Here is a 26,865-nt window from a genome sequence, read left to right as displayed (position 1 = left end):
CAGAACTAACCCACTCCGGAGCAGGCTAACTCGAGGCTAACTCCATTTATCCTGAATGAAGTGCCACGAGTACCAATGAAATCAGATACCCTCCGTCTCACAAAGATTGTGGCATCATCCCCTTCATTTAAGGAAGACGACTGATTAAGTATTAATACATAAATAAAAAATGGTGTACAATTTTGTTTTGTGTTAAAATACCTAGCACATGACACATTTAGTTATGACAGATTTACCTTTTAGGTCTGTGTCTGTACCTAGCTACAACTAACTTTAGTTGAAGACGACCAGAATTGAGATGGAATATCTCTCAAGCTTTATTGACCCATGTTTAAATCAGCCAGAGGATTTGTATTTGCCTGGCTACCCAGACTCCTTGCCAAACGCTACACACCACCCATTGACTTTAGTTTCTTCTCTGCAATTTAAAGTATGTATACAAGTAAAGTATGTAGCCAATGACAGAGCAGCAGAATACTTTAGTGTGAGTCGTTATACTATGTTTTCATAGAGGTGAATAACAAAAAATAGTACTGAAGAAAGTCAATCCATGAGTTAGCTGACTTTCTAGTCTAGACACATGGGCCAGCCAATTTCCCGGATGCAAATTAAGCCTATCTATAACTCTTAGAACAAAACACTTTCAGTGAAGCTTCCATTGAGAATGGTGTTGGAGTGGACTTTGAATCATGAAGGGATATCAATCAGAGTAGCAGTCAAGCAGATCTCTTCTGTCATAAAGTTCCAGAACAATGAATACAGGGAGTGGCAGGGAAAACATTATTCCCCCTCTCTTGAGAGGCGAACCATGCATAAACCCCACTATGAACAGATGCCCACTTCCAACAAAAGCCCAAGAGACTGCAGGATGATCCCATTTCTGACAAAGATTGAGGGGACAGAGCCAGTGCATTGCTAGAACCAGGCAGGCAGTGGCATAAAGATACAGAACTCTTGGCAGATGCCTTCAGCACACAACATGATCAAATTCAAATTTTAACAATTTGCATAATGCCTATAGCTAGCTGTCTGAACAAATGTTGTTGTTGATGAAAATAATGGTCAGAGCTTTCCGAGGTCCTTGGGACGTCCCTAATCGAACCTCTACCCTTACCCTAACCATTTTAAATTTCAATTTCAATGGGGGTGGGAACGTCCCATTAATCCTAATTGCACGGACCTGAAAATAAACCAGAATACAAAGAGGGCCGGGTTTAGGGCGTGTCTTCACGAACATCTGATGTCAAAGATCGCTGACACCGTTGTTTTGGAGGAAGTGACAAGAGACTGAAATATAAAGAAATAGGCCCTCTTCAAGTAAACAAGCAGAGATTCCTTTCGCTTAATAATTTATCTTACTTTGGAAACACAGGCGGCCACCTAGTAGTATTGCATTATAATTAAAGAGACGTGCGTTCTGACTGCAACTAACCACCACTGGTGGCACCAGACAGTTTCCGTCCGATCTCGGCAACTAACTAGCTATGCAGCTAGCCTAGGTTGGGGGCAGACAGACAAAATTGAATTCATCTGTTTTTCATCCAGCAGGACGAAAGGCCCATTTTGACATTCTTTAATATACCATCCCTTAGTTCGGGTTGATCAAGGTAAGGATTGTAGCCGGTATTCTTTTTGTGCAGTAATGTTTTTTTAATGTTTACCAATTAGCCTGCTAGTAAGAAGAGACCAAGTACTGAGCTAGCTAACGGGTCGATTGTCCCCGCGTTGGGCACTAACGTTAGCCACCCACTGTGCACTGTTTAAAGTCAGCTAGGTAACGAATGTTTCTCTACTCTGTGTGTTACTCAATCTATAGTTCTGTCCCAATTCACTGTGCAGTTAGTTAGTTAGCTAGCTAGCTAACGTTAAGTTACATGTCAAATGGCGTTGCTAGCTAGTTGGCTAATGTCTGCGTTAACAGTATGCGTCCAGAGCCATGTAACTGTTTAGTATTACGTTTCTAAATTCATGGCTCTGTACACGTATAGATAGCTAAGCTATGTTCTAGCTAGAAATAACTAATATTAGCCAGCTAACTTACTAGCTAGGCCCTTCAGGGGTGAAGTTAGCTGACTAAACTTACTCAACTCCGGTTGGTTGACTACGTCACGTCAAGTATGCGCGCGCATCGATGTGGCCGGAAATTGTGTTATGATTCTGATAACCGTCAGATAGCAACAATGACAAGAAGCTATAGCAACAATGACAAGAAGCTATAACAACAATGACAAGAAGCTATAGCAACAATGACAAGAAGCTATAGCAACAATGACAAGAAGCTGTCCCATTGTATCTTCTTATTGATACCATGTTTTGTTTTGAGGTGTTTGACTTTCGCTAGCTAGTTAACAAACATCTGTAAATTTGAGACAAGTGTTCATAGTGCAAATGTATTTGTTTTCAATAAACATTTTGAAAGTAAATATAGTTTACATGTTGTCAACAATCTAAGCCAACCCTGTCTGTTTCGTCCAATAGTCAGGACCGTGTCAGTTTTGTTTAACTACCAACCCGTCTATAAAGATCCTATTAAATTAGAGTATTCTAATTATATGATACCGGCTATGTAATATAATAGTGAACGTTAGCATTAGCAAACAAGCAGACAGTTTATCCAGAGTTCAGCTAGAGCTGTCATGCTAGTCAATTTAGCTAACCTGGTTGGTAAAATAGCTAACGTTAGTGTTGTATGATGTGCTCATCTGTAATCATTAGGTAGCTAGCTAGCCTAGTACTATGACTATGCTAGCAACTAGTAAACATTAGCTAATCTAGTTGGCCAACTAGGGGTGTATTCATTAGTCGAATTCCATTGCAAAACGTTTCATCTGTTGCAATTGCAAAACTTTTGCAACAGAAATCATTACGCGTTTATTCTATGAAGCAAACATAACGAAACGGGGAAGAACCTACTGGAATTTGTCCACTATAAATTGTTTTGGTTGCAAAACGTTTCACATTTGAAGTAAATGGTTTCCGTTATGCAACAGACCAAATGTTTTGCTACACAATCCGACAAATTAATAGTCTAAACGGGATCTTTGGGACGTCACCCCAATTTAGTTCAAATTTAAAACGGTTAAGGTAAGGGTTAGGAAAGGGTATGGATGTCCCAAGGATCCGGGTAGCACTAAGCAATAAATCATTATTGGTGTTGTTTTCTAGAGAACCATGTGACCCAACTCTCATGAATGTCATGGGTTGCAGCCAGCCAGACCAAGAACTGCCCTATTAATGTTAGAAATGGAAAAAAGTTATATAATGCTTAATTTAATTGTTCAGACTGAGGTTATGCCTATTTTGCCACCATGTATCAATCTTCCACCCTCATAATCGAGTGGTCTAATGGATCACTTGTCTACGTCCCAGGTCTGGGTTCCTAGATGCAAGGCCCTGTGATGCAATTTACTGACAAATTGAAAAACGAGTTCAGTTTGACTTTGCTGTACTATATTACACCAAATAACTGTATTATACCCATTTAGTCTGTGTTAATACAATGCTCAGGAAAATATTCACATTAGAGTTTAATTGTTTGGCATGCTGTAGTATTTGTTTGTGTGCTCTAAGCAAATGTTGGACTCAGTACTCAAAGCTTAGCCTAATGCAAACTACATGGTCCTGTTTAGGTCCAGTGTTGGCTCCCTTTGCTTTCAATAGCCCATGATTGAAATGAAAGGGCAGAGGGAGTGGACGTTGACTGTGCAACCTTTTGTTACTATTGAGGATAGTATGAGACACTGAGACACTGAGTAACTGACTGCTTGTGCAAGAACTGCAGCAATGAAAATGCATTTAAGAGCCTGGCTTGTTTTGAAATTTAGGCTGCCTATGTCATCATGTTTCTGGCCTCTCCTGATAGCTTGTTTCCTTATTCCATGATCTTTATCAACCAGTCAGTCATAGGGAATCAATACTATCCTGGTGTTTTCCATGCTTGTCTGCAGATTCTTTTGGAACCAACACCATTTTACTGTGAAACCAATAATGGAACTGATACTGTATGTCGTTACTTTTAAGGATCGGAATATAGTGATGAGGAGGAGTTCCGTGGACCCTTCGTGTCCAGAAGTAATTTAGCCATTCATTGTGGTCATTGCACTCTGTAGAGTTGCTATTTTCTTGAGTTTTCTCGTGTCAATTAACTTGTGACTTTGCTTGATTACTCAATAAATAAAGTCAGATTTAAGAAGGTTAAGGGTACAAGACTGTGTACTCAGCTGGCTGTGTTGGCAAAATCACTACATATCCCATCGAGCAAAGCAGGGAGAGGTTGTCACAGTTCCGACGCCAGTGGATCTCAAAACTGAACTTGGATCCACGTTAAGTAGCAATGATATCCTATTCAATAAAACAATCATTTGTTTCTTTCCAGCAACTTTCTTAATTACATGATTGTTTAACTAGCAAAGGAGTTTTAAAGTTGAGGGTGCAGTATTTATAAAGTTTGGCGATATCAGTGATTGATTAGTAATGCCTGACGAGTTCCTATAAATTGGTGTCAGTTACTTGAACTGATTTAAGATGGTTTTTGCTTTCTGAGAGTAAAGTCACGTTTTTATGAGCTCCTGTATGCTGCTTCTGTCTAGTCTTAACTTTCCTTATAGTTGATGTCCCACCCTCTGAACGGCACATTATATTACCGTCAATGCAGAATTCTTAAGAGGACCCTCATTGTCACTTTGTGTTGCTTGAAATAAATTTAAGTTGAAATGAAGGTTGCTTTGTTTCAATGCTGGGGTAACCATTATGGGTGAGGCCCCTTGACAGAGAGAACCAGTGCTAATGATTGCTCTGCACGGCAGCCTTACCTAGCCTAAATGTTGTGAATTTGTTATTTGGGGTAGATCTGGTGATGCTGTTAAGAGAATGTTGGTCAGTGAGAGCAAGAGATGCTTTATCAACAAGAATAGTGTATTCCACTCTCTCTCTCTCTGTCTGTGGATCAAGTCTCTTAACTGGCCTTCACATGTTGAAACGTTTCTGGTTTACGTTAAGCCTACGTTCCTCTCCCAAACCTGTGTCCTGTACAAGTGAAAATAGAGGAACATGATGGAGGGGAAGGCAGAGTTTTAAAAAGTAGTCTGTTTTGTTGTTTCTTATTTAGTGAGGGACAAACTGTACTTGGTTACATTCCCAGAACTATTCCTACTCAGAGCATTTCAACACACACTGTGCCAGATGCCAATCACAACTTTTAACGGGCCGTGGTTTCACATTTGATTGACAGACAGGTGGTATAATGTTTGACCTTTGGCCTCCTGTTATGTGTGTTGATGTGTATAGCCTACATGTGTTCCTGAATGTCTCTGTGTCGTAATCCCCATGACTGGACAACTAGCTTTGGACCACATGACTACGGTGAGGGTGAGCTGGCAGCTGGTCAAAGTAGTCCGTGGCACAACGACGTGTTATAGTATTTGCAGTAGTTGCCTATTATAATATTACCTGCGTCATAGAGCATAAACAGCATTGCTTTTTAACCCTGGGGGGGGGACACAGGCAGCATGCTTTATAGACTGTGTGCCTGGGTTTATAGGCTGCTTTTATACTGTGTTTATCATGGTAACAATGAGGATGATCATGTGAAGGTAATGTTAGCCATGCTACATGGTCAGTCCACCATTCTAATTGAGTGCCCCTTCTATTTCCCCAGCTGTGGCACAATGACGTCTAGGAAGAAAGTACTACTTAAAGTAATCATCCTGGGAGACTCTGGGTGAGTGTCCTGTACCTTGCACAGCCACTTACACTTCTTCTCTGTTATCATAGAAGGTTACAAAATATATTTGTTTACCAATCACTCTGTCATATCTGTTGCTGACCTGAATCTATCTCGTCAGAGTTGGGAAGACGTCCCTGATGAACCAGTATGTGAATAAGAAGTTCAGTAACCAGTACAAAGCCACAATTGGAGCTGATTTCCTGACGAAAGAAGTGATGGTGGACGACAGGCTTGTCACCATGCAGGTACCGGGGAAGGGATTCGATCAAGTTACTCCACGTCACAAGTGCTGTGCTGAAGTACAGGTCAATGGGTAGGCCTATATTTTATTGTTCTTCATAAACATGTATGCCCCTCCCCTGTGCTCTGTCACAGATCTGGGACACAGCGGGGCAGGAGAGGTTCCAGTCTCTGGGCGTGGCGTTCTACCGCGGGGCAGACTGTTGCGTGCTGGTGTTTGACGTGACCGCCCCCAACACCTTCAAGACCCTAGACAGCTGGAGGGACGAGTTCCTGATCCAGGCCAGCCCCCGAGACCCCGAGAACTTCCCCTTTGTGGTGCTAGGCAACAAGATTGACCTGGAGAACAGACAGGTGGATCCAGATGTAGCGTTTGAGACCGGAGCATCTGACAGTAAGTAGCTTGTGTCCCTTCAGAGAATGACGGCTGCTTTTTGTCTGTATCTGACAGGTGACGACTAAACGAGCACAGGCCTGGTGTCAGAGCAAGAACAACATCCCCTACTTCGAGACCAGCGCAAAGGAGGCCATCAACGTTGAACAGGCTTTCCAGACTATCGCACGCAATGCTCTTAAACAGGTAGGGGGTCAGAAGGGAGCTTATGAGAGCTTAGCTGAATGCCGTGTGTGTATTGACAGTATTTTTATACTTTGTTTTTATTGAGGAACACAAGGTACCAATAAAGTAAAAGAACTGGCAGTTACAGTGCACATCATGCCTTCATCATATTAGTTACATTGACGTCTTTGAATTAGACCTTTTTCCAAGTACAAAACCCATTTTTCCCAGTATTCCTGACCTCTCTCTTGTGTTCTTAAAGCCAAGCTCCATGTGGTGTATTTCTTTTATAATGTCTATCCATTGTCACTGTGGGAGGGTCTTTTTGTAGCCATTTCCCAGTGATAGCCTTTTTACTGGCTGCCAGTAGGACCTTCAAGAGGTACTTTTCTCTATTGTGTAAGTTATCAGGTATTTCACCCAAGTACAAAGAAATTAATGTTTGTTTTATGTCAAATCCCATTATATTTCCAATGTTAGATCTTATTTCTCGTTAGTAAGTTTCGATTTTGGGGCAGGTCCATAAGATATGAGTGGCTCCCTACACCCTTGTTGGAGAGAATGCGGTCTATTGAGGGTGGATCAGTCTATTTTGATTTCAGTTTAGGCGTTATGAAGAAACGTACAACATTCTTCCAACAGAATTCTCTCCATGACCTTGAGTTGGTGGAGCTTTGTTGAGTCTCTAAAATGTTTTTCTGTTACTCCCCAAGTTGTTGTATTAACGTCTTCATTTCCATGCATGTTGGAAGTCACACAAAAAGCTTAACGCCATCTCGTCTTTTTCTCCCTTTAGGAGACAGAGGTGGAGTTGTACAATGAGTTCCCTGAACCGATAAAGCTGGACAGGAACGAACGTTCCAAGCCATCAGCGGAGGCCTGCAGCTGCTGAGAACCTAGCAGACTTACTGGGGCACAACGGTCGGCCCTGCTACCCTGTCTTGCCTTGTCTAACCCCTATGCCCCACTGTGTGCTCCCCTTTGCCCAATATTATCACTGGCCTTCGTAGATGCGAGTTCCGCTCGGAAAGTATACTTTACACACATGCTGCACTCACACCCCAGTGTACACATCACACACTTACTCTCAGAATAAGTCTCCAAGCCCAAAGAACACCCAGATGGATATTAGAGCATTTATTAACCTGATATCTGCTTAGTATTTCCCCCTTAACTGTCTCATGACGCAAATACCTTTTTATAGACACCATTGTTTCCATGGCACCACCCAACCTCACACGCATACATACAGAAATAAAATCCTGACATTTTAAAGGGGGGGGGCTTAGTTCCAGTGGTAGAGGAGGTTGTGAAGGATCAGAATGAGTAATTTATATATATATATGTGTGTGTGTCATGCCAATGTACTGCCCAAAGATACATGTGTTAATTGTCTTGGAAGTGAACTAGCAAGTCCAACATATGAGTGTGTTGTTCAAGGCATTTTTTTGCACTTTGTCATGTAGACTTATTAAAATCCTGTTTGACACCTCATTTTGGAGCCACAATTAAAAAAAAAAAACATTTTAAGTCGAGGCTGAAGAGGCAGTGTGGATTTTAACTCTGCTCCCCAACTTCAGTGATGTCCCCTAACTGCCCTACACATGCTTTGTTTCTCAATGGGGAAGGTCAAGCAGCAAATTGTTGTCATCATTCTGCGACCTGACACAAGGGGAGGACGTCCTATCTGATACAGCTGGGGGAGGGAACAGATTTTTCAAGCATATAAATATGACTCGTTAGTAGTTATTGCCTCTTGTCTTATTTTTACACTGGCCACTGTTGCAAGACTTTATGTGCAAATCTTTAAGTCTGTTAATTGTTTTGCGTAGGCAAAAACCATGCATGTTGTCAGTTTCCATGTCTGCTGATAGCTCAGGTGGCAAATGATTTGATAAGTGCTTGATATTTCTTTTAACTGATCAGATCTTGTGTCTGTATACTGTTATTACTATGTTTAGAATTTGAATTGCATCAGAGGACCGAGAACACAACTTTTTATTTAAATTACACAAAAAATACAGGGGAAATCTGTTAGCATTAATCATATTAATAAAATGACTACATCTACATTTTGAAAATGTCTTTGGGTTTCAAGGAACTGATAGTCATTGAATAAAGAAAGTGTGTTTCTGCAAGGAGAACATGTAAAGCATAGGTGACTATCAAGGCTCATACAGTTTTACTACACTGAACAAAAATATAAACGTCCCATGTTTCATGAGCTGAAATAAAAGATCCCAGAAATGTTCCATATGCAGAAAAAGCTTATTTCTCTCAATTGTTGTACACAAATTTGTTTACATCCTGTTAGTGAGCATTTCTCCTTTGCCAAGATTGTTTTATTTCATTTAACCAGGCAAGTCAGTTAAATTATTATTTAAAATGATGGCCAAATCTGGACGATGCTGGGCCAATTGTGCGCCGCCCTACGGGACTCCCCATCACGGCCGGATGTGAAACAGCCTGGCTAATCCATCCACCTGACAGGCATGGCATATCAAGAAGCTGATTAAACAGCATGATCATTACACAGCTGAGGGCTGAAGAGTATTTCTGTCTGTAATACATCCCTTTTGTGGGGAAATACTCCTTCTGATTGGGTGGACCTACACCTTTCCAGGGCTGTGCCCCTGCCCAGTCATGTGAAATCCATAGATTAGGTCTTAATGAATTTATTTGAATTGACTGATTTCCTTCTATGATCTAACTCAGTAGAATCTTTGAAACTGTTGGGTTTATATTTTTGCTCAGTATATAATCAATAGTATACTCTTGGGAATACATTGACAGTTTTAGTTTTGCATGGGGGCACTCTGTATTTCTATTCTTCGGTCTAGTGCTCGTACAGAAATGTCAGAATTGGTCACTTTCGAAGGCGGACACATGACAGAACCCATCGAAAAGATAACTATCTTTAACCAATACCAGACAGATATAACAATAATCAGAAACCATTTCCTCTCTTCCACATCAATCAACACACCACAATATCAAGACAATGAGGCCTACATTTTTCAATCTGTTCCTTTCTCTCTTCAGTCAGTCAATGTTTCTGTCCCACTCAGTTGGTCCTGGGTTTCTTATTGGCTCCCTGCAGCCACTGTTGGAGAGGCCCTGCAGGCTTCAGCTGCTTCTTAGGCCTGGTCTCTATTGGGTGCCCCTCCTGTTTGACTTCCCCAGTGTCTGACTCTTTCCTCTTGGGGTCCGTGCTGCTCTTCAGCCAGCCCATCATCATCTTACTGCTGGCTGAAAGCTTGGGCTCCTGGGGAAGGTGATGAGGGGGTAAGTGAAGGCAGGGAGGAACAAGTAGTATGGTATGGAGCCAATTATACATTTTCTCTTTAGGTTTTAAATCTAGATTTTGAGTAAATATGTGAAGTGTTCAGTCTGGGACCACCTTTCTAATGATCCTGAGATATTCAATGATTGGAACATCATCAGACATCTCAAATATGGGTATGTAGTGAGGTCAAGCTGTTGTACCTTAGCTTGAGGATCCACTGGCTGCAGGCACTCAGGGGAGTTGTTTCGAGAGTTGTTGACAAATGAGGAGACGGGGTGAAAGGTCAGTGTATTTTTGGACTGAAGCAATTTAAGGGCATCTAATGACTTCACCTCACCAAAATCCAGCCATTTTCTGACCTCCTCCTCTCCATCGAGAATCGCTGGCATCCTGTATGTCAATCACAATCATTGGTAATTCTACATCATACACAAACTCTCATATACACAGAACATACTCAATTTACTCAAAGAGAGAGTAATGCTTGAGACTGAGGCCCTTACCGGTCATGGATGCCTTGAAGATTAGGGGATGCATCCACAGTGATCACAGTGTAGGTGTAGAGGGGATCTCCACCACTAGGGGGAGTCCAGCAGTCAAACAGTCCTGCAATGGTCAGCAACCGCCATCCTCTCCACTCACGGTCTCCTTTGTCCTCCTACACAAGACACACACACAAATAGGCAAGGTATATATGGTCAAAAGGCAATGCTCACATTATTTCATTACTGCAGACTAAAAACTGAGAAAGACCACAAATGGGTCTGAATGGAGTCAAAAAGGGTGTTTTTGAGGGGGGAAAAAAAGGGAAGAGGATGGGGGATATCAGTGTAATCAGACTCAAGCATCTTACTCTGAATGTCGTCAGTTTTCTGTGTTTGCTCAGTGATGCATGGTCCATGTGTGTCAGCAGCTCACCCCTTTCTGGTCTACAGAGCCTTCCTCAAAAGTGCATGTCTGTGGATCCTCCTTACAGGGTGTCCCCTCATCCTGCTCCTCTGTTTTCACATGAGCAGGTCCTTGAGTCTGGGGGAAATAGATGAAGAAGGGCTGCTTGTCTTTCTCCTGCCTCCTCCATTCATAAAAGCCATCAGCCAGGATGACACAGCGCTGTCCTTTCAACAGCGGATCCTGAAACGAAATAGTACACAAACATTCCCTAATACACAGGGATGCACGCTGTCCCTGTTGATAATGAGCCATGTGCATTTCATGTGGAGATTAATCAAACTCACTCCACACCTTATAGGACTTTTTCTCTAGCAGGCTCTCACTGCGACAGTTGTTGGTGCTGTACTGCATCTTGTTTGGGTCATTCTCCCTGAACCAGGCAGGCACCAGGCCCCAACGCATCGCTGCCAGCACACATTCATCCACTGGGGCATTCTGAGAGAAAAGGGTTGGATGGGGACCATCTGGTTAATACACAAATATTTTCCTCCAGGCAGGGCGCAAATGACGCTACAAATAAACATCCAGCCACCCTGGCCAGGATCAGTTGATCTGCTTCAGTTGCACAACTATACTTACCTTAACAAAATGTCTTTGGGACAACAAGACTGGGCTCAAAGACTGGGGGCTCTTGTTGTAGGAAGGTCGGTACTTATCAGAATCTCCGTCTTTCCACCTTGGCTGTCGACGCTGCCCTCCTCGGTCTCTGTACTGGGAGGCGCGGCTGACTTCATCTGCCGCCAGGGTGCATGCAGTCCTCCCGCACATCGTCAGCCCAGTAGTCCCAGTGCAGACTGATGAAATAACAACAACATGCAGTCATGAAATGCATGCATTGGGTTTGCCAGTAGATACCGACCCTACCATTGCGCTTGTTTACACTGGGCTGAACTGGGGTCGGAACGCAATCATGGTAACATTATCTTGCCAGTGCGAGATATGGGTCGGAAAATGTACCTCAATGCAGGGATGACATATGCCACTGTACTCCAAATTTGACCAATTTCCACAACGATACATCGAGAATATTTAAAAACTGCTCGTTTTCCCAGAAAACATGCTAGCTAGCAGTAGCCACCGGAGCCATTATGGAATGGCAGTATCAGCCAATCAGTTTTTTGTTGTTCAACGCAACATTCCATAATGGCTGCTGTGGCTATTGCTAGCTAGTATGAGGACGGAATGGGCAGTTTCCCAGGAAAACTAGCAGTATATCAATCTCGATAGACCATTGTGGATAGAGGTACAATTTGCAGTACAGTGACACCCCAGGTACGTTTTCCGACCAATATCTTGTCTTAATGTAACCATGATTGCTTTCTGAACCTAGCTAGCAGATCCGACCTGCTTGCTTACAGATGCACTAGGGTCGGACAGGCTTCATGTATAGGTTAAGACACAGCAGAGCTGTCTCGAGATGTGGCTCGGAAAACGTACCTTAATCCAGGGATGATAAATGCAACATACTCCGAATTGTACTATTAACCCAGCTGTTACACAGGGAAGATTGAACGACTGCTGTTCAATCTTCTCGGTTTAACAGTTGGGTTAATGTAACAATTCATATTACAACGCATTTCTTACCCCTGGATTGAGGTACGTTTTCCAAGCCATTATCTTGCACCGGCTCCACAGTGTCTTAAACTTCTTAGGGATAGGCGTCCCGTCAACGGGACAGTTGTAAATAATTTGGCTCCGTGTGACACGATCGCAGATTTTAGAGAAACAACAAATGTCGGTACATACAAGTGTCTTATATCAGCTGAAAGCCTAAATTCTTGTTAATATAACTGCTATTACTGAAAAAAAATGCCATGCTATTGTTTGAGGGCTCCTAACAAAACACTTTTTTCACCGCGATAGGTTTGATAAATTCACCTCTGAAGGTGAAACGTGTACTTACATTCTGAAATCTTGCACTGATTTATCATCCAAAGGGTCCCAGAGATAACATGAAGTTTTGTTAGATAAAAATCATTTTTCATATCCTAAAAAAGGTCCATATGGCACGCACGATCGATTTTGTATTTGCACTCGTCACAGGAATCTGTGAAAACCTAACCCTAAACGTTGTTTCAACCAGTCAAATAACATTCGTATTTATTCCTCAGAGATCCTAGAATGTAACCAGACTTCACTATATCATTAGGAGTGTAGTATATCCTATAGGACACCAAATTTGGTCAGAGAGCGACGCCTTCATGGCACACCGACGACGTTGGCGGTCTTCACTTGATTGACTGTAACTTTGTCAAATAAGCACCAATCGGGGTCAAACAAAGCTAGCTAGATAGCCAATGAGAGGAAACCCAGTAAATGTCGCAAAATGTTGCTGCTAACCTTGTGCGACAGCAAGCCTTTTTCTTTTGGACAAAAATTCTAAGAATATGGAGAGTTATGAAAACTGGGTGTTTCGCAAATGTTGAACTTATAATATGGCTACTAATACTGGAAAAGCTAAATCAAAGTCCAAGTATACAGATTTGACGATATTCTTGCTGAAAAATGTAATGTGAATATCTCCTTCATGATTTGCCCAAATGTACCTGGGTGACTTCACACTAAATGTCATGTAGTTTGCTCATACTTCAAGTTATCTGTCTGAAACTTTGCACATACACTGCTGCCATCTTGTGGACACCATCGGAATTTCAACCAGAGTTATGGCTAAATTTGGGACCTTTCTGTTGCATTTCAAAGATGGTGGTAGAAAAAAAAGAATAATCTTTGTATTTTCTTCTACGAGATCTATTGTGTTATATTCTCCTACATTAATTCACATTTCCACAAACTTCAAAGGATTTCCTTTCAAATAGTACCAAGAAAATGCATATCCTTGCTTCAGGGCCTGAGCTACAGGCAGTTAAATTTGGGTATGACATTTTAGGCGAATTTTGAAAAAAATGGGGGTTATTCCTATTTAGCTTCATGTCCACCAGATACATCAAACTCTTTGCGCTCCGGCGGAAGTTATTCATTGTTAATGGAGCAGTCCGCAACGCTACGTTTGGGATGCCGCACTAGGCTGCGGTGCGTTCTGTGTACCGCATGCATTCAATATTTTCAACTCGTGAGTTGCATTACCATTACCGTGCAGTGGTACAAATGGAAGTTCATTATGAGTATCCCATGGTGGGGGTTGCACTATACTGAGGCCAAATTATGATGACAATTGTGTAGTTAGAGAGGAGAAGATACTGGCTGAATGACTGGAAATTCATCTCTGGTAAGAATGACACAGACAACTCATCATTACTATACTTGGGTAGCCAACAGAACGCAGTACAAAATTAATACACACAGAACTTTTCAGTGTGTAATTTAGCATGCCATCACGCTGAGCAAGCTAGTGGTTTGAAATCAGTACTCTATATGGGAACAACCAGTTCAATTTGTTAATGTTGCTATAGATGTTGGCAAGAATAGAAACAAACTAGATTGATTATTGTAATATGCCGTTGTGCGCACCAGTCTGTTGGTAGCTCTGTCACCCTATGAAACCATTAGGTCGATAGGAGAATAACTTTCATCTGTTATAATTATTAGCTTGGGTCAAACAGAGCAGAAATGGTATTCTCCATACTGCAAACTGTTCTGCAGCCTTGCAAAGGACATGAAGTACAGGAAATGTGGGCTAGACATTTGGCAAAAACAACATATGGCAAAATGCATGTATCTGGTGGACATATGGCATTAATCTACACAGGAAGACTGTCAGACCCTAGTACAGCTGTAAGCAAGTGGGTTGGATCTGCTGGCTAGTTCCGACCCCAATGACAGTGCAGCTCAGTGTAAACAAGTGTAACAGTAAATTCGGTATCTTCTGGAAAGTATTGGGTATACGAACTGACAAACTAAACATTTTCCAAGGTGACTCAAGAAGCATTAGCTAATAGCTAGCTATATCGATCTACCAGTAACGTGAACTAGCTCTGTTAGCTTAGCTTGCTAGCTACCAAGTCAACCATGCAACTTTATTTTCGGCTAACTGCCTAGGCAGAGCCACGGTTCAACTGCAGATAGCTGACAAATCTTTCGATGCATGGTAAAAATGGGAGAACCAAATATTAGTATTTACATAGTGGTGATTTACCGTTGTTTGTGAAATTTCTGTTGTTCAGGACTGGACTTCGTCTCGACTTGCCAGTCACTGCAGCATAAGTCAGAAGGCGCGTTCAGATGGTTATTCTTCTTCTGATATCGTGGCGGTACGCAAACAAACGTTGTGCATGTCGCTACCTACTGTGATGGAATGTACGATCAATCATGATCTGCCCATGATCTTGGTACATCTTTTCCTTCTTTTACATTGTACAGCTACATGTCCCATTCTTTGACATTTAAAACACCGCAATGGGGATGGGACAAATTTAAACTAAGGAATCTTTACTTTTCCAGGCAAAACCTTCTAACCTCAGCAGCACTGATAAGCTTTCACTTATTTGACCCTCTTTCCTACTGATCAATCTTTTGGCCTCAATGACTCTTCCTCCCTTCACATTTTCTTTAATATCATCTATGGACATATATATTGGGACCCCAGTGATGACTCCCCTCAACCTAGAATAAGCACCTGGGACATGGCTTTTAATATTCTTCCAATTAATAATTAAGCATTTTCAGAATCTTCTCTTGCTGACCCTGGTTACCACAAAATATGAACAATCTACCATTTCCAATGAACCGAGCTAATTTGACTTCACCCACCTCTTTCTCTACAGCATTGGTTAGTCAGATGGGGTGTAAATGAGGACCTGTGGTCTCAAACACCATCACCACTTTCCACTCCAACACATTACTCTTGTTTCCTACCTTGATCCTCTATATGCTTTCTTTACTATATACTCCACTGCTTTCTGTATCATGATCTGTCTTTCCACTACCGACCATTCCGGTCCTTGACCCTCATCTTACCGCCATACCATCAGAACCAACTCATATTGTTCGCATTCCAGCACAACTGTTGCTTCTCCAACCTTCTCTCCATTTCATCCAGACCAGTTGAGTTGGTTAAATGTTTTGCAACATTATGTAGTGTGAAAGTAAATTGCACATCACATTGATATTCCCTCACAACCCTTTTCCTGATATTTATTTTTTCACACGTTACATTTGAGTTTTTCCATACTAGAGATACACTATAAACGTTAAATAAAATGTAAACAAATCAACAGAACTTGGAAAATGCCAGTGGAAAACAATACTAGTTAGCCTCAGAAAACAAATGCCAGTAATGCACACAGAGTACCACATGAAATCATCATAAGCTCCTCTGATGAGGATGTTCAAACAGTGAATACAGTGCACTGAAAGTTTAGTTAACATACTCATACAAGAATACACAAATGAAAAAAAATGCATGCCTCCATTTTCAACAGTCTCAACAACTATGACAATCATGCTACATCATTGCAGGTATTCACTGTACTTCCATTGGATAGTTATATAGAGTAAGAAAACATGATAAAATGCTTATGGCCACTAGAGCATGGAAGCATATGACCAGACACACATATACAACAGTATATACTCATTGGCAGACTGAAACTACCCCTTCCCACACCCACCCTAAATGATTGCCCCTCTACCCATCCAGCAGCTTGAGGATGCTGTCTCTTTCCTTCAGTGCTTTCCATGCCTGATCCTTCTCCTTCTTTGTCGGTGTGCGTTTCTTCTGCCTGGCAGCCATAATGCGACGGAAGCCCTCCATGACCTCATTATCAGACACCCGGACCCTCTGCCGCAACTCCTGCTTCCGCATCTCCTCCTTTGCCAGGCTGCAAGGAGGACAGTGAAGGGACGGTTAGAGTCAACTATGAATGCTGAGGCGTGTTGTGAATAATATCCAAATCCAGTAGTAGTTTTTGGGGAGTGTTCAGGTACTGCACATGTGATGTGGATGAAGTGAAGCAACTGGGCCTTCTATAAGTGCAACTCATTATCATCAACGTAAGAACATCCCTCCTTTTAGGTCTTAAACCAGGGGTGTCAAAAGTGCCTGCTGATTTTGGGTATTTTCCTTTCAATTAAGACCTAGACAACCAGGTGAGGGGAGTTCCTTACTAATCAGTGACCTTAATTCATCAATCAAGTCCAAGGGAGGAGTGAAAACCTGTAGACATTTGGCCCTCCGTGGAATGAGATTGACACGTGTCTTAAACAAAGTCATCAGACAGTTCTTTAGGATCTTAAATCAACACTTATCTCCCTCACTAGCTTTAAGCACCAGCTGTCAGAGCAACTCACAGATTACTGCACCTGTACATAGCCCATCTATAATCTAGCCCAAACAACTACCTCTTCCCCTACTGTATTTATCTTGCTCCTTTGCACCCCATTATTTCTACTTTGCACTTTCTTCCACTGCAAATCTACCATTCCAGTGTTTTACTTGCTATATTGTATGTACTTCGCCACCATGGCCTTTTTTTGCCTTTACCTCCCTTATCTCGCCTCATTTGCTCACTTTGTATATAAACTTATTTTTCTACTGTATTATTGACTGTATGTTTGTTTTACTCCATGTGTAACTCTGTATTGTTGTATGTGTCAAACTGCTTTGCTTTATCTTGGCCAGGTCGCAATTCTAAATGAGAACTTGTTCTCAACGTGCCTACCTGGTTAAATAAAGGTGAAATAAAAAAAAAAAAATAAAAAAATAACCTTATTGCTCATGTACATTTTACATTTCTCCCCTCCACTTTTCTCTCGTGCTCTCACCGGAGTAGCTCCTGCTTACGGGATCTGTTGTGGGCACTCAGGGCTTTGAGTTCAGCCTGTCTCTTGTGGAGCTCAGCGAGCACCTCATCCTCGGAGTCTCCTCCTGCTCCGGGTCGCTCCTCAGAATCCAGCAGCCCCTGAGACATCAGCTCCTCCTTAATCCGTGCCTCGAGAGAGCGCGTGTGAGGAACACTAGGAAAGAGGGAGAGTGGGAAAGTCAGCGGAAAGAAAGATCTAGTTGACTGATTGGTGAGTGACTGAGTCGCAGAAGAAGCAATCAGTGATTGGAATATATTGGCGTAATCTACAAAGCCTTTGTTGCTATTTAGCGTTTTCCTTCAGGGTATCTGTAGAGTGTATCCTACAAGGTTATAACGGGGTGATGTTAGTTCATGGAGGATATGCCTTTACCTAAAAGCTTTGCCCTGGCTGCGAGGTGAGGTCCCAGCCCCCTCGTTCCCTCCATCCTTCCCAGATATGTCAGGGATTGGAGAATCCTCCATTGGTGATATGATATTCTCCTGCAAGAAAGAAACAATACTTAAAGAATTTCAGCTCTACAGTTTAATTATAAAGTATTCAAATCAACTAGTTATTTGCAGGGATGTGTTTTAAGTCATTTAGAATTGTATGCGTTAACAACAAAGCCTGAAATATGCGACCTCAACAAGAGCCTGAAGGAGCCGCTGTGTAAGAGGACCAAAGGGACAACCATCGTCTGGTGGGTCGTGCTGGGACTCTGACTTTTTTAGCAGGGCATCCACATCTAAGAGAATAAAATCCCCCTTGTGTCAGACATAATTCAACATGATTTGTTTCAGTGTTGATGCTAGAGGAAGACAAACACTACCCATTTGTGAAGGTTCATCCACTCAATACACGCTGTATGTCGTTATCCCCATCTCCTAGTGTGCCCTCACCTTTGGCGTCTAGTTCAGACAGTGGTCCCATGAGGCTTTTCTTCTTGTCGTTGGCTCGAGCCCCTTCCCGCTGTTCCTCCAGCAGATCCTCCTGAGCCCATCGCTGAGAGTAGTGTTTCCCCAATGCCGGAATCTACACAATATAACCAATACAGTATTATTTATCTATCTATGTTCTCTCCTTGGGGCAATGTGTGACAGAGGATGAGTCACAGAATACCTTCTATCAGACAGGCTAGTAGTGCTTGGGACCTGAGAGGCCAGCTACTATAAGTTTTGTCATGTTATGCTCATTGCATTAAGGGATAGGATTCAATATTGTACCTTGTAGTATTCAGCCTCATCATCCGGGGGCTTCAGGAGATCTTCCAGAACCCGGATTTCTTCATTTGTGATGTCAGCACAGTATGGCTCTACTGATGCCCAAAATCTGGAAAACACAAGACACAAACACACTGGAAAATCTTGCATGTGGGACAATGAAAAAACAAACACAGCCAAACACTGTCAGTGACATTAGAGCAGTGTTTCCCAACCCTGGTCCTCGAGTACCACCAACAGCACACACTTTTATTGTAACCCTGGACAAACACACCCAATTCAACTAATCATCAAGCCCTCAATGAGCCGGCGATGGGCGATGGGTTCAAGGCGATGGGTTCAAGAAGATGGCAGACAATGGAAAAAGGAAGAAACAAACATTATGAATAGATTTGGAGTGGGAGATTGTACAAACCTTCAGAACAATTGTTGAAGGAGAAGATGGTGGACAAGGGAAACAGAAGAAAAGTGAAATATGTCCTGAGTGAATATGGAATGGAGGATTGGACAGAACTTCTAGAAGAGCTAGAGAAGGAATTGAACATGACATGAGTGAGGGTGAATCAATTGCAGTAGCAGGTGTAGTGATGACAGCTGATAATGAGTTGAGTAGAGGGAAGCAGGGTGGTAGGGAAGGTTGGCGACAAGTGTAAAAAGAGGGATATACGCTCTAGTAGCTCGGAGATGGAACCTGAAGTACCCATGGTGGAGACTGCTGAGTTTGGGCCTCGTTCCAAGGATGTAAAGAATGATTCTGGTCCAGTGGGAGTGAGATTGCTGGAGAGTGGATCCTTGCAGTTTGGCTGAAGAGTGGAAGACCACGATAAAGGAAACTGGAACAAAAAAAAAAAAAAAACGAAAGTTGTTCATGAGTATAGGTTTTTGGTTGGAGTAGGGTTCACTAACAATGATGCTTTTTTTCAGGGATCCGTTTGAAGTATCAAGGATGGTAAGAGATGCATTGGGAAAGGTGGAGTCGGTCAGAGGGACTACAAGTGGTTTTGTTTTGATTTCTTGTGTGCCGAAAGAGCAGAAGGAAAAGGCATTAAGGATCGACAAACTATCGACTTATGAAGTGGAGAGTTTTGATTTTTGTAGCAGAACACCTTTAAAATTTGTCGTATTGGATGTGGAGCACTTGTGGTTTACGAGGAGCATACCAGGAGTAGTTGGAGCACACCGGCTGAACCGTGTAGTGGATGGGGATTAAAGAAGAATGCCTGTCAGTATTATTAGTGTTTGACGAAGAGTATCTCCCTTCAAATGTGAAAATGGTATATGTTAGATATGCGGTGAGAGCTTTTGTGTCCAAGCTGTCGTTTTGCCGGAATTGCGAAATGTATGTATCAAGTGTGTGTCGAAAGAATGTTGTTGAAGAATCTGACGGTGTACGATGTTATTGTGATGGCAACCATCTTCCAAATTCCCCGGAGTGCCCGGTTAGGGTAAAGGAGTATGAAGAGGCAAGGGTCAGGGCTATTCAGCAGGTCTCCTACACGGAGGCACGTGAAATAGTTGAAGGAGCTGAAGATATAGCGGTGGATGCTCCGCAGACTGTGGAGATTCAGTGTTGTTCAACAGTTGAGGGAAACTGATATGCTGATTGTGAAGAAGGTAGATGTATGGTGTTTATCGGGCATTTGATTAATTGTACTGCATAAATTAACAAAAAGTCCAAGAAACTGCGGCTGAAAAGTTTTGGGGTTCCAGGATTTCACTGCCGAAACATTGCAAAGAATACTGTCAGACTATGCTCTTCCTTCGCAGGCCCCAGAACCTGTGGGGATGGGCTTTGGCAGTTGAATCTGAATAAAGGTACATTGTGTTTTGTTTATTTTGTTCAGTTTTATTTTGTTAATTATTTGGGTTGATATACAGCCAAAACAGTAGGTGGCGGCAATACACCAATGTGTAGTTTGCCATAACACTTTAAAGAAGAAGAAGCAGCCCTCAATGAGCTGTGTTTGTCCAGGGCTACAACAAAAATGTCTACTGTTGAGGATATTTGAGGACCAGGGTTGTGAAACAACGCCTTAGAGCACTGTTTGTGTGAGATGTGATTGTCACCGACCTGTTGGGGGCATCATTCTTAGGATTACGGGGAATGTCCTGTGGATCCTCACTTAACTCGTACTCCTGGACTTTGGGCTGCAGATTTTTGGATTTAGGTCGTCCAGGACCAGGCCCAGGCCCATGACTGCCCTTTCCATCGAGTTTCTGCTTCTTCGGTTTGTGACGCGATGAGGCTGAGAGGTCTGCGTCCTTTCCCAGCTTCAGAAAGCGCTTGTCCCCTTTCTTATCCTGCCAGTCTGTAAGGATCTGAGAAAAATAGGTACCAGTCACCAACAAAATGTAATTATCAAATAAGGATGACACAGGAATATTCATAACATCAGGCAAGTATCACTTGTAGTGCCAGAAACACTATGGCAGCAAAATATCTTGCCTGTCCAACATTACAGATGGAGGTATAGCAGCAGGTATAGTAAGGAGGCAAGTCAGGCTGTCCAATGACATAAAAACTGCTCAATTGTTTAATGACAACATTTGAGATGTGCTCACTGACTCCTGCCTTACCTGCCTCTGTTCTTCCAAAGCTCTGAGACGGCGGCTGGCAGAGGACAGGAGAGTCTCCAGCTCCAGCTGCAGTGTGTCCAGCTCCTCAATACCGATGCCATCGTCCTCTGAGCGTCCAAGCACGGCAGTGTAGCGGGGGCACACCTTGACATGCTCTACTGGCTTAAAGTCATAGTACTTTAGAGGCGGGCAGTCCTTCAACTCACTCATCTTGATGGTTAGAGTGGGCTATGTCTATGTGGAGGAGAGATCAAGTGCACCATTGGTCATACAAAAATGGACATCATGAAACAAAGTCAATTAACACACACACACACACACACACACACACACACACACACACACACACACACACACACACACACACACACACACACACACACACACACACACACACACACACACACACACACACACACGATTTTGTTTTAGCCCAGTACTAACCCACTTGATTCAACTATTAAAGTCAGGGCTGGTTGAATCAGGTGTGTGGCACTGCGCTGGAACTAAAGTCTGCACATCCTGTGGGCCCCCTCAGAACCAGGAGTGGCAGGATTAGAAGAAAACTAATCTGTCCATAATGCAACCTGGGACCACTGCTCTGGAAAGGCTCCTCATATTAGTTTCAAGAACGGGGAACAACGCGGGTGATTTCCATTGAAGATAACGTGAACGTTAGCTAGCGTGCTGGCTGGCTTTAGCACAGTATGCGCTGAATGACCGGTGCGTCGGAAACTAAACTGACCATTCACAATATCAATCAGAACCCCCAATACACCTTATAAATGGACAAGACTGTGGTTTGATTACAAATGCACCATGTAAATGTAATGTAAATTGGCTTAATTTTGAATATTAACACAACAACATTTAACTTACCTCTGACCCGTAGACTGGCATCCATCATTGACTGAACCATCTGTGGAAGAAGGGGGGTACGAATATTCAGGAATCGAGATTTGTGTTCAATTTTGAAAACTTGTAAATCGTTTTTCTGAGTGTTAAATGATCTTCAATTGTTACTAATATTTTTGTTTCACTAATAACCAGGTAAAGAATAAAGAATGTCAGACACTAAATTGTAGAATGGTATCTCCGGTAAAAACATATATTTAAAAAAATATATCATATTTGGGGATGTGTATTTACGGTAATGGGAATCAAACGAATATTAAGGATCTAAATATTTTTCACTTATGTTTATGAAGTTCTGTGTGTAATAATACAATAGTTCTTAATACAATTATTATTAAAAAAATATTACTTGGCCTAAATTCTTATTTTATTTAACTCCCCCACAGTGAGGCCAACAAATGGACGCGTCCAAAGACGTTTAGAGCCCAGAAAGATGGTCGCAGCGACCAAAAGGTGGCCACTAGTTACCGCAGCCACTAAGTCAAAATTGGCTATAGTAAAATTCATGAAAACATACATTTGCTGTTTGGTCATAATTTAAGGTTAGGATTAGTCATAAAGTTAGCAGTGTGGTTAGATTTAAAATCAGATTTTAAGAAGAGACATTTTAGAAAAAGGCGGGGTTTATGGCAGTGGTAAATAGTAACGAACAGACCGAAATCCAATGAAAACGCTCTGTCAAAGATGATCTATTATATTGACAAAATGGTCGATTGACCGCTCTAACAATGGAAATACAGGCCAAAGGCAGCCGGTAGCCAGCAGATCCGCTCCGCACCATTAGTCATCATTCAGATTATTCAAATTCAATCATGAAGTGTTTAGAGAGTGATTAGAAGGACAATAGAGCGCTGAGTACCAAGCCATTAGTGAGGGCCGTAGACTACACATCCACGCCACTAATTTGCACAGTTTTGGATGGGATTACCATGAACAACTGTCAAAGGGAATTTGAATGCGGTCATGACTTGTGACTGCTGGTGTGGCGGTAATACGGTCACTGCAACAGCCCTATGATCATTGGATGTTATTAGGTAACATGTTTATTGTTAGCATGAATGCTTCTTGTGATACTATGTAATACATGGTTATTAGATACAGTCCTTTGCTCTAGTTCTAGTCATTAGCATTCCTTAATGCATAGCGTATCCCATTCTATTGCACTCTGCACATACCTATGCAGTATATTTATCTCCTGTATAGCATATTCATTATCTATCTGTCTCTGTACCTTCACAGAACTATCGTCATGTACATCCCCATGCACATCATCAGTGTGTGTAAATAAAGTTCAATGTGTGTGTCAACTCTTGGACAGCCTTATTCCCCTCTAACCAGGGGCGGTGTCAGTGAGTCACAAACCAGTAGAATACATAGACCCAGTTCTCTCTTTTCGTTGTCTCGCCAGATTTGTGACTTTGCTGACACCACTACAGTATGGCGGCCCACAGAGACCACACAAGATACTTTCCACACTGCCCACCTGCGGTCCAGTGGAGTATGGCTCTGGGCAGGGGCGAAAATCTGATATCAACTTTGGAGGGGACAATTACATGAAATTTTCTCAAGAGCAATTCCTGAGGGGGACACCAAAAGCAGTGCTGTAACACATAGCCTACATTGTAATATGGTAAATGTATATTGAGGAACCAAAGAAATAAGGTGTTTGCTGTACTCCTAACTACCGGTACCCAAAACTACACAACTAATCACAACAGCAATACCATTGCCTTTAACAAATCTTAGTTCAGTCACCAGTTTAAGTTGAGAGTGGGGGTATCCATGGCATTTTCCAATTATGTTCCTATTTTACAAGTAAAAAAAATTGAGAACCTTTCATAATGTTGCCAAACAAAGACTCAACAAACTTACCTGAGACTCCCTGTCTCTGCCAGTCTGTCCCCAACTCTGCTGTCTGTGTACCATCTGTTGCCTGCTCTGCCTAATGACATCATTGTGAAACATTTCCATTAGAATTTCATTTCTTTCTTATGAACATTTTATCAACTAGTCTTTGAGATATTAGGCTACTAGGGTTCTTACTATGCGTTTTGGTTTATTGAAAAATACTCTGATGTCCGTCTTTTATTTTTCTGCCATTTTTCTACCTGGCTGGCTGGCTGGCTACACACACACACACACACAGTGTGTAGGTTATTTACAGTAGGAGATGGGCTTCTATCATCTTCTATCATTCTATTTGGGCTTCGATCTAAAAGGTAGCTAGCAAATGTGAAACGGATTAAAATGACAAGAGTTGACAGCTGTATGAGTTCACCATTTACACAACATATGCTGCAACCTTTTGTAATTTTAATAGTTTGTTTCATATTGGCTGGCTTCCAACAATAGCCGAATTTGCAAAGCTAGCGAGCACCAATTCCGTTTCAGTGGTGTTTGCTATAATCTTTGCTACCCGGGTTAAATAAAGGTGAAATAAAATAAATAAATAAAAAGTTCCCTTGCGACAATTTAGCTTTTGCAACGAGACCATTAAATATATTTAAGACAATGGTAGAAGAGAGTGTAGTTCTGTTCAGTTTGGACTTCAGTTTATCGCTAACCTTATCACAGGGACTTTGAAGCACTAACTTACATCATCTGCATGCTGATCTTGGAATAAATTGACGATAGCAAAGATTCCATCTTTGACGACGCCACATAAATGGAATAGGTACTAGCTAGCTTAATAGTTAATATTTGCGCGCTAGCTCTGCATATTCAGCTAGTGTGTGTGTGCGATTGACTGGATGAACCTCACGTCAGTTACGTGCATTGAGTGCCTTTCAGACAGTAGACACGACCCCTCTGTTACCTTGCCAACTAAGGAACTGGCAGTGGATCAAACCATTGTGAGGCAAAGGGTGGGGGGGTCGCAATCTTTTGAAACTTAAAAACATGCTATTAAGTGTCTATAATCAGCACAATTGCTTTCATTGCGTATTATTAATATTATTTAAATTACATAGTTATGTTTCAGTGATATATTGGGGGGGACAAATCATATTTTTCCCAGGATGGGGGGGTCGTGTCCCCCCCGGGACTTCCGCCCCTGGCTCTGGGGTATCCAGTGGACTACTACCATGTGGATTATACCTCCTCTCTGGAGCCATTGGGAGCCCTACGCCTGCTGACCGTGCAGCATGGTCAGCATTTTACATTTTAGTCATTTAGCAGACGCTCTTATCCAGAGCGACTTACAGTAGTGAATGCATACATTTCATACATTTCATTTCATGCATTTATTTTTTATTTTTTTATTTTTTTTGTACTGCACCTCTTCTCCACCTGTGGGATATTACTCAGCACCAGGTGGGGCTGCAGTAACACCCCAATGTGTGGGCTACCAGGCAGTCACATCGCTGCATCCGTCAAATGGTTTGACGGGAAGCACGTATGGAGCAGAATATACAGTGTCTTCTTCGCATCTTGAAACAGCAAACCAGATTCTGGGATTCCTCCGGTCAGGGGAGCCCTCTCCGACAGGTTGCAGTGGAGGACATGAGACAGTCATATGGAGTTCAGCAGAAGGACGCCGCTTCAGCAGCCTCAGCAACGTTACCGACTACGACTGACTGTAGGGTGTGAGTATTCTGCCTCTTCGGCCCCGGCATGGCTGCAACTGAGACCGGGCATGGACACGTCATGTCCTCAGCCACGACTGGTCATCTGGAGCTGCCTGCTATAGAGACTGAGCCCACACCAGATGTCATTTTCGATCCCCCCCTCACCGGTTTAGCCTTGACATGGGCCCATCACGGGACACAGCAACAGCCCTGGGTCCTGTTCGGGGTATCCAGGATGACCCTGACCAGCGTGCACAGGACTCAACCCCCGACGTGACTGTGGGGGATACACCAGACTTCATCTGGGGTGACCACCCAGACCTTGCCCCCCAGTGTCCTGTCCCAGGGGCACTACCTATTTCTGCACCTGGGGTCAGAGCTGGTCCACCGTCTGCCTTGGACTCACCAACACTGCCTCCTGATCTGGCCTTGACCCTGGATCTACTGCCGGGGCCTGCCCCTTGCCCTCCTCTGGTTCCTGCACTGGGGTACTTACCTGCCTCAGTTGGGGAACCGTTGCCGTTGTGCCTGCTCTCCTCTGCTTGCGTACAGCCCTCCTCTGTGGGGGATCCATTGCCGCGCCTGCTTTCCGCTGCTGGGGCATTGAGGAGTTTACCACATCAGTCACCGACTAAATTAATAAGTACATCGACGACATCATCCCCGAAGTGACGGGGTCAATACATATCCCAACCAGAAGCCATGGGTTACAGGCAACTTCCACACTGCGCTAAAGACTAGAGCTGCCGCTTTCTAGGAGCGGGACACTAATCGTGATGCTTATAGTAAATCCCACTATGACCTCCAATGAGCCATCAAACAGAAAAAAATGTCAATACAGGGCTAAGATCGAATCCTACTACGCCGGCTCTGACACTCATCGGATGTGGCAGGGCTTACAAACTATCAGGGATTACAAAGGTGAACACAGCCGTGAGCTTCCCATTGACGCAAGCCTATCAGACGAGCTAAATACCTTCTATGCTCGCTTCAAAACAAGCAACACTGAACCATGCAAGAGAGCACCAGCTGTTACGGACGACTGTATGATCTCGCTCTCCGTAGCTGATGGGAGTAAGACCTTA

General features: G+C 42.7%; 3 protein-coding genes across 4 annotated transcripts; 1 reads left to right on the top strand and 2 right to left on the bottom strand.

Moving 5' to 3' along the window:
- The first annotated feature begins 1,243 nt into the window (after positions 1–1,243).
- Positions 1,244–8,060, top strand: LOC106582926 (ras-related protein rab7). 2 transcript variants are annotated; one of them, XM_014166554.3, is made up of 6 exons: positions 1,244–1,607; positions 5,657–5,719; positions 5,844–5,970; positions 6,101–6,319; positions 6,417–6,545; positions 7,321–8,060. In XM_014166554.3, the coding sequence occupies exons 2-6, from the start codon at positions 5,667–5,669 to the stop codon at positions 7,414–7,416; spliced, it is 624 nt and encodes a 207-aa protein (XP_014022029.1). In that variant the 5' UTR covers positions 1,244–1,607; positions 5,657–5,666; the 3' UTR covers positions 7,417–8,060. The 2 variants fall into 2 exon arrangements, with proteins under 2 accessions (XP_014022029.1, XP_045561001.1); XM_045705045.2 differs by lacking the exon at positions 1,244–1,607 and adding an exon at positions 5,341–5,361.
- Positions 8,061–9,553: 1,493 nt separating this feature from the next.
- Positions 9,554–14,994, bottom strand: hmces (5-hydroxymethylcytosine binding, ES cell specific). Its single transcript, XM_014166552.3, has 7 exons — positions 14,855–14,994; positions 11,341–11,555; positions 11,053–11,196; positions 10,729–10,941; positions 10,314–10,468; positions 10,011–10,200; positions 9,554–9,789 (listed from the first exon to the last, which is right to left on the bottom strand). The coding sequence occupies exons 2-7, from the start codon at positions 11,527–11,529 to the stop codon at positions 9,589–9,591; spliced, it is 1,092 nt and encodes a 363-aa protein (XP_014022027.1). The 5' UTR covers positions 11,530–11,555; positions 14,855–14,994; the 3' UTR covers positions 9,554–9,588.
- An 832-nt stretch (positions 14,995–15,826) lies between these two features.
- LOC106582924 (transcriptional adapter 3) lies at positions 15,827–26,295 on the bottom strand. Its single transcript, XM_014166551.2, has 10 exons — positions 26,277–26,295; positions 22,179–22,218; positions 21,300–21,533; positions 20,794–21,041; positions 18,726–18,831; positions 18,402–18,534; positions 18,144–18,247; positions 17,893–18,002; positions 17,482–17,673; positions 15,827–16,538 (listed from the first exon to the last, which is right to left on the bottom strand). The coding sequence occupies exons 3-10, from the start codon at positions 21,507–21,509 to the stop codon at positions 16,346–16,348; spliced, it is 1,296 nt and encodes a 431-aa protein (XP_014022026.1). The 5' UTR covers positions 21,510–21,533; positions 22,179–22,218; positions 26,277–26,295; the 3' UTR covers positions 15,827–16,345.
- Positions 26,296–26,865: the final 570 nt, after the last annotated feature.

Source organism: Salmo salar, chromosome 22 (genome assembly GCF_965601325.2).
Source record: "Salmo salar chromosome 22, fSalSal1, whole genome shotgun sequence".
Classification (NCBI taxonomy): Eukaryota; Metazoa; Chordata; class Actinopteri; order Salmoniformes; family Salmonidae; genus Salmo; species Salmo salar.
The sequence above is the reverse complement of the archived record's forward strand: the minus strand, read 5'-3'. Positions and strand labels throughout refer to the sequence as shown.

Bases quoted from the DNA above. Each gene is read 5' to 3' on its own strand.
- LOC106582926 (XM_014166554.3), top strand. From the start codon at position 5,667: ATGACGTCTAGGAAGAAAGTACTACTTAAAGTAATCATCCTGGGAGAC. The intron at 6,320-6,416 runs GTGGATCCAGAT...TGTATCTGACAG, and splicing joins TTGACCTGGAGAACAGACAG to GTGACGACTAAACGAGCACA. The intron at 6,546-7,320 runs GTAGGGGGTCAG...TTCTCCCTTTAG, and splicing joins CACGCAATGCTCTTAAACAG to GAGACAGAGGTGGAGTTGTA.
- hmces (XM_014166552.3), bottom strand. From the start codon at position 11,529: ATGTGCGGGAGGACTGCATGCACCCTGGCGGCAGATGAAGTCAGCCGC. The intron at 11,197-11,340 runs GTAAGTATAGTT...CTTTTCTCTCAG, and splicing joins CCCAAAGACATTTTGTTAAG to AATGCCCCAGTGGATGAATG. The intron at 10,469-10,728 runs GTGAGCTGCTGA...TGTCTTGTGTAG, and splicing joins GCTCTGTAGACCAGAAAGGG to GAGGACAAAGGAGACCGTGA.
- LOC106582924 (XM_014166551.2), bottom strand. From the start codon at position 21,509: ATGAGTGAGTTGAAGGACTGCCCGCCTCTAAAGTACTATGACTTTAAG. The intron at 21,042-21,299 runs GTAAGGCAGGAG...TATTTTTCTCAG, and splicing joins CTTTGGAAGAACAGAGGCAG to ATCCTTACAGACTGGCAGGA. The intron at 18,535-18,725 runs GTACAATATTGA...TATATTGTGTAG, and splicing joins ATGAGGCTGAATACTACAAG to ATTCCGGCATTGGGGAAACA.